Here is a 12,187-nt window from a genome sequence, read left to right on the forward strand (position 1 = left end):
ATTCGTTAATTTATACACTTATTTATAAAAGAATTTTTAGTATATGAATGTTTTATTCAATCTCCAAGAAAATTTTTAAATATATTTTAAGTAATTAATTTAACGATTTATCACCAAGAGTAACAATAAATACTTTTTGATGGATCAAATATATTAATAATTTTTCTCCATTCGAATTAAAAAACATAACCTCAAACTGGATTTATTTTTTCTTTATTTTTAATTCACCTGACAGAAAAGATTTACTGATTTTAAATAGGAACTTAATTTTTGCAATTATTATTATTTTTATTATAAAAGAAATTGGTTAATTTCAAAAATTTTAATTTCAATGTTTAACATGTGTAACTATTTTTGACACTGTTACTAAAGAAATAAATAATTTTTTATGAAAATTTAATAATAATTTATTCTTAAAATTTCCATATTTAAAAAACAATTTTATACAGCAAATAATGATCAAAATTTTGATTAGGCTTGGGATTAAGAAAAGGTTACCGTTTTCTGAATTAAAATCTTACCATAACTTTAAACGAAACGTGAATTAACTCTTCAAATACGTTAAAACTTCATTGTAGGCAGATAATTAGTAAATGTTTTTTATATGTACACGATTTTTTTTAATTATTTTCGTCAAAAGAAATGACATAGGAATCATTTTTTAATTCGCGAAATAAAGTTTTGGCAGGTGAGGTTATGTTCATTCTAGCACTGCGAGCAGAATGCGAGAAAGGCGCTAGACTACAAAAGTGTTTCAAATGCTCTCAGCGTCACTACAGCGCAATGGAACGCGAGAGTGGCACCATGCTAGCGCCACCAAATTTTTCTACTAGGGTATCCAACCTTTTTTTTGCGTGTACTTCTATATATATATATATATATATATGTGTATTTTTTCATTTTTTATAAATATATAGAGATAACTATATAATTATCTCTATATATTTTTTAAAAAGATCTTACCAGAATCCTTGTAAATTTTTAAATGACAAAAAAATTCATCCATATGTAAACATATATATATTTATATTTTTAGAATATTATATTATTATTAAGGCTGAATTTAAGGTGTAAACGGAGTCAGACTTTTTTTCCTGTGTTTATATTTATAAACGTATATTTATACTGTCTTTCACGAAATTGTGTGAAAACGTACTTTCCATTCCAATTCTCTAAATTTTATGACGTAGGGTATGTAGGGCATTACTATTCGCGGGGCGAAACTATTCTATAGTCCTGGAGAAAAAACTATTCATCCGATTGAAGTCCCTTTTACACTGTATACTTGTCATGTGAAATGAACATTGTACGCCACATTTGAGCTTCTGGCGCCATCTATCATAGGAGTTAAGTACTCAAATGTGATTTTGATATACTCGCTTACTTGTTTTCCCTCATTTAGTTTGACATTGTAAATAGTGATAAACGGTCGGAAAAATTATTTCTAAAGTCAAATTTAGTGCTGAACACGAATATCATAATGGATTTTTGATATTCTATTGTTCAAAAATTTTACAAGTGTTTTTTCAAAAAATGTGCGGTTGAGGCGAAACTATTCTTCCACTGATGAAAGCGAAAACTACGAAACAGTCCATTTTTTTGTGTGCTTGTTTCTAGGTTAGAATGGTAAGAAATTGGAAGAGAAAAACTCCTCCAATTAACAAATTAATTTTTATATTTTTTTAGTATTATATCATTAATAGCTGCTGGAATAGTTTCGCCCCTCGTTTTTTTCGACATGAAAAAAGGGTTTCGCAAAATCGCTGTAGTTCGGAACAGAATCAAGTTACAGCAAAATAATACATGGCAAAATTGTAGCTAAGAAGTTAAGTTTTCAAACGGTCTTAAGCATTTTTTTATTTTTTTTTAAATGCATTTTTTAGACTCAAAAATCCAAACAAGAGTAGTAATGCCCCACCCTACCCTACATTTTAAAGTGTATATAGGGTAAGTGCGGGTATAGTCGGACAGTACTAGTAGTCGGACACTTTCGTGTTTTTTGGCAAATAAATAATAATGCATTGTGATAATTACTTTAAAAAGTATACTAGACGAATGTGTGAAGTTTATATTTTATTAAAATAGTGTTATTTTCGAAAATAATTAAACAAGAAATATTTTATTTAATGTTTTAAAAATCATGGTGTCCGACTATAGATACAACCATTTTCGAGTAGCGCGATGAGTGGCACAAAGTTTTGTTGACAATTAATCATAAATATTAAAACTTATAGGGTTTAAATATTATATTAATAACTTCTAATATGCTTTAATTCCATTTTCCAGCAGATAGCAATTAAAAAATTATCTTTTTCTTTTTATAAATTCAAAATATCTGACAGATGTCCGACTATAGAAACAAGGGGAAAAAGTGTCCGACTACTAAAGCAGTCGTAATTTTTTATTAAAATGTTTATATTTTATTAAATACTCAAGTATTTGTAACAAATTTATATGATTTTTAATCCTGAAGAACTCCTTTAATTAATAATGTGCTTATAAACACAGTAGATATTTGCTATTTCAAGAAATAAAACATAATTTAAGATTGTATCCTTAAGTGTCCGACTACTAGTGCATTTACCCTATATAGTTGCAATGTTTAACATTATATATTTTATATTTATAGAAATATGCTTAAAGCATATGACAAAAAACAATATAAAACTGAAAGTAAAATTCAAACAATGATAAAAATATAATGTCACTTAAATGATAATAAAAAAAATGAAAATAATATTTTAACAAAAATGTTTAAAATAAAACGGTAAGAAATTAAGGAATAAAAATGCTGATAATAATAATAATCTATAAGTATAAATAAATAGATATATGAATAATACTTGTTTGAAAAAATGTATTTTCGTCAGTCAAAAGCATTTATCTTTTCATTGATAATAGAAAGTTAAGCAATAGACGCAATAGCCGATTGATAATTGTATACATGATGATCAGTATATAGTTTTATATCCCTTAAAATGTATAAATGGGACACAAGTTTAATAACCTAACTCTAAATTAAAGAAAAGTTTGTTAAAGAAACTGAAATCATATATATTTTGTTAGATTTATCAATAATAATTGAAACTATCAATAATATAGACAATTATTACTTCAAATCATCATTCATTAAGACAGCAACCAATAATTGAAACGATCATTAATAGAAACGACCAATAATAATTATATGACTACCAACAATTGAAACTTAATATTGAAAGCTACCAATAATTCAGTCTACCAATAATTGAAACTATAATTGAAAACTATCAATAATTGAACCTATTAATAATTGAAACTACCAAAATTGAAAGAATAACAACAAATTGAAACTATAAATAATTATTTATTAATAATAACCAAAAATTTAATCTATCAATAAGATTGACTATTTATAATTAATACAAAATATTGAAACTACTACCAGTAATTGAATCAATAAAAAATGGAACTATAAATAATTAATACAACAAAAAATTGAAACTATCAACAATAGTAAATACACTGAGAAAACTGGAGTATTGGACTAAACATCTGGAGGGACAAATCGTTGATATTTGAGAGTTAGCTATTGGATAACAATCTAAATGTTCAAATACACCATTGACAGATATTCGTGCCATTTCTCTTGGAGGGGAAATGAGTTTATAACAGAGGGACAAATTAACCATCTTGAGAAATCCCTTCCTTATCCGGCGCGAAATGAATAAATATGGCAACCTAACCCCTAAATTAAATACATAAAATGTCAGAAAAATAATTTCGCGCGCATCAGATCGTACACATTTTCTGCGCAACTTTTAACCCTCTCATATAATGGGAGAGAATATACAAGTAGATTTCCATTATCAATTCAAAATTTATTTTAGAAGGACTATTCAACTCTCTTCATAAGCAAAGGAAACATACACTTTTTGAACCTCTGAATTTGACTCTCCAGTTTTCTCAGTGTAATAAAAATAATAGTGGGGGTTTCATTGGGTCGGTGAATTTTTCTCATTCTTATATGTTTCGATAGCCTATGATGGTATAATAAAACCCTGTAAATAGTTTTCCGAAATTCGAATATTTGCCAAAGTTATTCAAGGTCAAAGTTATTTGTAGCGTTTTAGTAAATAGATAGCTAATTACTCGCGAGCGGATAAACCGATTTTAATAAAAATTGGAGGAGAGATTACCTAAGAAATTGTACTTTAGATAAATGATCAAAATTTTTATTAAAAAATATAATTTGTTCAAATAAATTAACTTTTTAATTTTTGGGGTTAAAAAAAAATTTGTTCTTTATTTTTTTTAATTTTATTTTAATTTATGATTCTATTTAAACAATAAAAAAGTGGGATTCTCTATTAGGTACTTTAGAAAATATAATATTTCTAGTTACAAAAACTTTTGAAAAGTAAAAGAGATTTAAAACAAAACAAATGAATTCATGTCGATTTCATGCTTTTACACATATGTATGATTGTTAATATGTAATTTTTTGGTAAAAGTTGTCGAGTTTAGTTTATTCATTTGTTTTGCTTCAAATCTCTTTAACTTTTCAAAAATTTTTGTAACTAAAAATATTATATTTTCTAAAGTGATAGAGAATTACACTTTTTTATTGTTCAAATAAAATCTTAAAACAGTATTCTTTATTTGATTATTAAAAAATAATTTTTAAAAAAGATATGGAGAATAAATTTTTTTAACACAAAAAATTAAAAAGTTAATTTATTTACACAAATTATATTTTTTAATTAAAATTTTGATCATTTATCTAAAGTACAATTCCTCGGGTAATCTCTCCTACAATATTTTTATTAAAATCGGTTCATCCGATCGCGAGTAATTAGCTATTTACTAAAACGCTACAAATAACTTTGGCAAATATTCGAATTTCGGAAAACTATTTACAGGGTTTTATTATACCACTAGCTCCTCTGACGGCCGCAAGCGGCCGTCTACGGTGCTAGTTTTTATATGTCCATTGTCCAAATCCATTATTTCATTAATAATAATATTAATTATAATATTCAAATTTTTTCAATTAACAATTTGCTTATTTATATTTGAAATGTTGACGTTTTTTTTTGACAATGCAAAATAAGATTTATTATGAGTACTTTCTCTTAACAAAAATAAAATTTATATATTCGCGCTCTTTTTAAATAACATACGACTGCAGCGCCACGTTTACATGTCCAAACAATTTTGAAAACACCCTTCTATTAAGATTTTACATTCTCATTGCCCATTCTTTATTTCGATACTTTTCGATACATTCGACCTTTCCACTCCATGTCTTTTTTAAGAAAGGATCATACACGGAAAGAAAAAGTCCGTCAACCATTAATGGATTAGTATATTACTTTGAGACGGGACTCTTTTTCCGTTGATGGTTACTTAACTTTACTTAACGATTGAAAACGAGTCATGGATTGATTAGAATGCCAGTATGTGACCAATTGTTTTAGATTTAATGCTGAATTGTTATCAATGGCTGTTTGAATGTTTACGAATCATTAGTGAAAGTTTGTGAAACGTTATAGTTTACTCGTATTCTAAATCGGCGCTCTTCACTAGCGCATTGTTGCGCAGTGTACCGATGCGCATTTCTTCCGGTTTCTCTATAGTCCATGTGTTTTTGCTGTCTGCTATACATATCCCTATATCACCCCAGTCCGACTCCTATGTATTTTGAAGGAAAAATATGTCAGCTTAGTGGTTTGCGTTTTCATGTGCCAAAAAGTAACACGTGATGGCGCTGTTCTCAACACTCGCTCAAAATTCACTAAAGCAATAGAAAAATATCATAGAAACGAATAAATTATTTGTTTTTATAATGAAATCTTGTTGTTAGTGATGTTAAAAATACACGATAAGAAATAATATTGTATTTTTAACTCATAAAAGATGATAGAACAATTGAATAATTAGTATGAAAATACATAAATGTGTTGTACAATAAACTGATGACTTTCGTTTAAATCGTTTAAATTATCAGATAAACTGATTTATAATAAAAGTTAAAGGAAAGTCATAGATAAATAGTATATTTAAAATAAAGAAAACAAATTTAAATAATATAAATAGCATTAACCCTCCGTCACACACATGAGAAAATATTCCGACCTTACACACGTTCAGAGGGAATCGCTCACCACATTGTAAAATAAGCAACATTAAAACATAAACAAAGGAATCAACAAAAATTTAGTTTTAACACAAACTTACAAATTTGTAGTAAATTATTCTAAATTATAAAATTAATCAAATTAATTTTCGGTCTCAAAAATAAAAATTAATTACACGAATGCACATCTTCAAAGAAATTCCACTCGACATGTAAAAATAATGTAACATTAACAAATAAGCAAAAAAATCATTAAACAATTTATTTTAATTATATTTATAATATAATTTTGTCATCAACCAACAGTGGAACAAAAAATGTTTTTAAAACTTGATTTTTTTATTTGACATAACCTCACTTTTTCGAGTTTCTTCTGGCTTTGAAGCTTCATAATTAAATATTAATTATGTTTAAACTAAATGTTTTTTTAGAAATGTGTTGAGGAGTAAATTGTCGAAAGGTATAGAAACTGATTTTATTTTGCAATGAGGAAAACAAAAGTTATTTAAAAAATACTGAAACCGTAGAGGGAATCTCTCCCTAGGTGTGTGACGGAGGGTTAACTTTAATCCATTTTTTTTATTTATTATTTGAGATGAAATTTTACTCAAGACAAAAACAAACATGAACGTATACAATGAATAAAAAATATAATATTAAATAAAAATTTAAAAGTTTTAAACTTTTTTTAAAATTTTTAAACTAAGGCAAGCTTTGCCGGCTACTTATTAAAAACATTTTCACTTTTTAAACAATATGCTCTTTTTACAACATTAAAATAGTTTTTAATGTTAATACTTTTTTTACTTTCACATTTTTTTATAAAATTTAGTTGAGATTTCTAACCGATTTCAACACAACAAATACAATAATGAATGAGGTAACGAATATTGGTGACGAGTAGTGAGTACTGCGCCATCTCGAGGAACTTTTTTGCACATTAAAGTGCAAACCACTAAGCTGACTACTTTCTGGGAAAGACGGACAGGGGTGCCTATATACTATTATGTGTAATGTGAATATTTAACTTAACTAATAATTTGCAGTTGAATTGCGTCTAGAAATTGACCTCGATGAAAATATATTTTCTTTTATATTTCTCGCTAATTAAAAAGTAGTTATTAGTGCAAAATCATTTCTCACAAGTTGTGAAAAATTTTGTTATTTGGTATATAAGAACAGTTCGCTTCTAAACTTAAAGTGTTATAAGTGTGCGTTTCTACGTGTAGTTATTATAAGTGCGAAAATGTGTTGGTCTAAAGCGTCTAAGAGTGTAAATAAAATATCGGAACTGTGCAACGAAAAAAATGTGTTCATTCTGTACCAAATAGTGTCTAAAATTAGGGATAATTGAGCCTCCCAATTCAAGAACTCGCCCGACGCTCGGATGAACACTCTAACGCCAGTCAAACGTTAAGAAAAGTCCCAAAAATTAAAATTTGAAATTTTGATTTTTTAGAAGCACTACCTTGTAGGAAATTGAATAGCGCATCTTTTTTTCCTTTGAATTTTTTTCGTAGGATGAATATTGTCGGAAATAATGACGAAAAATGGTAAAATTTTGTTTTTCAAATTTCATTGCTTTTTAAAACATAAATCATCGTATCTTCGACAATTATTGTCGAATTGACTTCAAATTTGGTATGCAAGTCTATTTGGGTTCTGGGAAGACGATAAAATGATCAGAATGTAAAAATTTCCTACTTGTTCACTAATTTGTTAATGTAAATAAAGGCTTGTCAATTTTAGGTTAACTTACCTTCGTCGACAAAAAGTCTGCGGTGAACTTTCGAATTGAAAAAACTTCCAGTGAGACATTTGTTTATTAGTATATAAGGAAGTTTTTTGGAAAATATTAGATTGATTTAGTAAAAAATGTGGAAAATATTTAGTTTTAAACGAAGCGCGGAGAGTGCGACATCGAGTCGCGGCGTGCAAATATCACTAAACACCAACTTTATAGGACGTCAGTTGTTGAATTTGTTCTTATTACCTCGGTTATTACTCAGTACTTTAAAAAAAGCATTAAATAAATTATTGGGATATAATTATAACGCTATGTTTAACATTATAACAAACATAAAAATTCTATAAATAATAAAGAACTAGCAATAATTCGCGCGGCTAACTTTTTACTACATTTTATAAATAAAATTAGCAATTTTAAAAATAATAGAATTTGAAAACTTTCTAATTTAAATTTTTGTTGAAAACACTAAAAAAATTCAATTTTGGAGAAATTACAAATAATTGCAGAAATTCAACTATTTTCAAAAAAAAAAAATAATAAAATTCTTCTTATAAAATTCAACTATGTACAAAATTTGAAAAAAAAATTTGTAAAAATCCCGATTATCTTTATAAATAACAAAATTCTTTTCCAAAGTTTAATTATTTTCCTAAATGTCAAAGAAATTTAATGCTTTTTTTAAAGTACTGAGTAATAACCGAGGTAATAAGAACAAATTCAACAACTGACGTCCTATAAAGTTGGTGTTTAGTGATATTTGCACGCCGCGACTCGATGTCGCGCTCTCCGCGCTGCCTTTAAACCTTAATATTTTCCACATTTTTTACTAAATCAATCTAATATTTTCCAAAAAACTTCCTTATATACTAATAAACAAATGTCTCACTGGAAGTTTTTTCAATTCGAAAGTTCACCGCAGACTTTTTGTCGACGAAGGTAAGTTAACCTAAAATTGACAAGCCTTTATTTACATTAACAAATTAGTGAACAATTAGGAAATTTTTACATTCTGATCATTTTATCGTCTTCCCAGAACCCAAATAGACTTGCATACCAAATTTGAAGTCAATTCGACAATAATTGTCGAAGATACGATGATTTATGTTTTAAAAAGCAATGAAATTTGAAAAACAAAATTTTACCATTTTTCGTCATTATTTCCGACAATATTCATCCTACGAAAAAAATTCAAAGGAAAAAAAGATGCGCTATTCAATTTCCTACAAAGTAGTGCTTCTAAAAAATCAAAATTTCAAATTTTAATTTTTGTGACTTTTCTTAACGTTTGACTGGCGTTAGAGTGTTCATCCGAGCGTCGGGCGAGTTCTTGAATTGGGAGGCTCAATTTGCGGTCATTGACGAAGGGCGAGTCGTTTTTCTCTTTCTCATTATTATCTGTTTTGGAAAAGTGAAACTCTACACGGATAGAAAAAACAAGGCTTTTCCCTGTGACTTGAATTCATGCCTTTTTCAGGTAGGAGTTTCACCGGATTTCCTGATGAATTTCTTGCGTTTAGCGGTTAGGCCATGCCTTAGCCCCTATTGGCCTTAGCTCGTTGCAAGAATCTCACCGGGAAAACCCGTGAGCGTCCTGCATTTTTACTGTGATAATTTTCACGCGTTAAATGCATATTTTTTCATGGGGAAAAGCCTTGTTTTTTCTCTCCGTGTAGTTGCAGGTCAAAAAAAGAAATTTGACACAGTCTGATGCATCTGGCACAGGTTTTATTTTCCTTTTCTTACCTGAGTAACAAGTTTTGGCAGAGTGTGAGAATGTGTTGACCTGTCTGTGTTGGTCCTCGTTTGACTAGCTTCCGACCTCAAGTCCTGCCTCCATCTCAATACACCCATCATGATCGCTTTTGTATTTCACTAACACGAACCAACCATGCACTTCTTTAAATATAATCTCCTTTTTTTTTAATCCTCACTTTGAAAATTAGCACTTTTTATTTCCAGTTATTTAAACAAAACTCTTCTTTTTTTTCTTCTTCTCTTTTTTGCTGATTTCTTTCTCTTTTCTGTTTTTAAGTAAAACTTCTTTTCGCCTTCTTCTTTTTTCTCTTTTTAAGTAAAAGTTCTTTCTTCAGTGTTTTAGTCAAACTTCTTCTTTTAGAATTTAAATAAAACTTTTTCTCGTCTTCTTCTTTCTCTTTTTTCAGTATTTAAATAAAACTTCTTTTCGTCTTCTTATTCTTCAGTTTTTAACTAAAGCTTCTTTCTTCAGTATTTAAGTAAAACTTCTCCTTTGAGTATTTAAACAAAACTTCTTTTCTTCTTCTCCTTCTTTCGTTTCTTTTCTTTCAGTATCGAATCAAAAATTCTTTTCTTCTTCTCCTTTTCTCGTTTTCGTTTTTTTAGTATTTAAACAAAAACTTCCTTTTTTCCCTCTTTCTTCACCATTCAAACAAAACTCTTGTCACTAGTTTTATTCTAATTTTCTACTTTTCGATAATTTTTCTTTTTCTATAAACTGGCAACGATGAGTATATAAAGGCAAAGCAAACCGCTTGAATCGTAAATAAACTCTTAACTCTCACAAAACCCTCTAATTCCTCTGCTTCTTCTTCTTTCTCCTCCTTCTCTTCTTCTTCTAATTCTCCCGACTTGCGTCACGGATTGCGAATACTTCAGTAAACTTAGAAACACTTTTTGATTATTCTCCAATTTCAAAAGGCCACTTATAAATTCAACTCACAAATTAAAAACAAAAAAAATTTACTGCATCCGCAAAAAGAGGAAAGTTTTTCTCTCACTTTACAAGTGTCACACTTCCTTCTCTGTTCTATCAGCAAATTTTTTTCTCCGGAAGCAGCTGCTCACATTAGGGAGTTTTTTTAGCACCGCTTTAAAAAAAACCGGTAAAAATTTGCCAAGTCTGCACTTCATCAAAGACTCACATTTGAGACAACTACTATATATATATATATACAGTTATCTCGCGTCCCGGCATCGATTGTGGATTCGTAGCACGTGACAATTTTTTCTGCGCGATTTTGAATTCCAATCTGTCATTCTTGGCGGCTCTTTTCTATTTCTTAATTCAAATTATAAAAAATAAAAGACCTCTCTCTCTTTTCTAAAAGTTAGTCGAATTTTTTTTTAAGAAATACACCCACGCGAATTTGATCGCGAGGCGAAACCGAGGTCAGAATAGAAAGTGTTTGAATCGTGGGCGCAGAACCCGTTGGTCCAAGAAAGATAGCGCAAATAATGCACCATGTGAATACAACACAACATCCCACGAGAGAGAGAGAGAGAGAGAGAGAGAGAGAGAGAAAAAGAGATTTTGTTTGTGTATTTTTTTAGTGCGTTACAAAGGGACGCGCGCGCGAGTTCGCAGGAACGGCAGGAGCGCAACTGGCTTCGAATGCGAGCTTTAGGCCTCACTCTGCTATCCTTCCATCGTGAAACATAAACTCCCCCCGACATCTCCCGCACACACCATCGTCGACTGAGTTCTACCCAACTTTGTCCAGGGACGGACTTTCGAAAGGCGACTCTCTAAGATCTTTATTTTAATGCCTGTAATTATAAATCCTTATTGCAATGGACTGCGACGATAAATAATTTATAACACTTTATTTTACGTTTGTTATTTATTTATTCATTTGTTCATTTAAAATAAATGTTTATCCAAATTTGAAATTGAGATAAACAAAAAAAATTGAGAGAAATTGATAAATTTATTAAAATTACAGGAAAAAAAAGTCTGACTCCGTTTACACCTTAAATTCAGCCTCAAAAATAGGCTGAAAGTAAGACTTTTTTAGTGTGATCTTAAAAATAAAAGATATTTGATATAAAACTACTTAACTTAAAATTCTCATAATATGAACATTATTTGTCATAAATTTCATTGCACACAAAAACCATTTAACATAAATATCATTTGTCATAGAATTCATTAAACAGAAATATTATGTTACATAAAACTCAGATAACTTAATTCCCATTTGACATAAAAATTATGTGACATCAATTTCTATTGACATAAAAATCATTTAACATACATTTCTTTTGACATAAAATTCATTTAACGTAAATTTTATTTGTTATAAAATTAATTTGACATAAATTTCATTTGACGTGAATATCATTTAACATAATTATTATTTAATATAAAATTAAATTCATATAAATTTCATTTGGCATAAATGCCATTTAACATCATTCTCATTTGACATAAAGTTCACTTGATATAAATTTCATTGGCGGATAAGTCATTACACATAATTCTCATATTTGACATAGAATTCAGGTGTCATAGATTTCATTTAGATTTCATTCTATGTCAAATTATGACTTTGACTGTGACT

At 28.7% G+C, this 12,187-nt stretch overlaps 1 protein-coding gene across 5 annotated transcripts in view; it reads right to left on the minus strand.

The window, feature by feature from the left end:
* The window catches only part of LOC122509863 (rap1 GTPase-activating protein 1), a 412,641-nt gene that overhangs the window by 97,486 nt on the left and 302,968 nt on the right, over positions 1-12,187 (minus strand). Inside the window, exon 1 of one of the 5 annotated variants that reach the window (XM_043624156.1) lies at positions 9,612-11,263. The exons of the other annotated variants lie outside the window; for them this stretch is intronic. Within the exon in view, the coding sequence (XP_043480091.1) occupies positions 9,612-9,722 (111 nt within the window). The 5' untranslated portion in view covers positions 9,723-11,263. Of the gene's footprint in view, positions 1-9,611; positions 11,264-12,187 lie in introns of those variants that run through there. 5 annotated transcript variants of the gene reach the window in all.

Source organism: Leptopilina heterotoma, unplaced genomic scaffold (genome assembly GCF_015476425.1).
Source record: "Leptopilina heterotoma isolate Lh14 unplaced genomic scaffold, ASM1547642v1 Lhet_63, whole genome shotgun sequence".
NCBI classification, from domain to species: domain Eukaryota; kingdom Metazoa; phylum Arthropoda; class Insecta; order Hymenoptera; family Figitidae; genus Leptopilina; species Leptopilina heterotoma.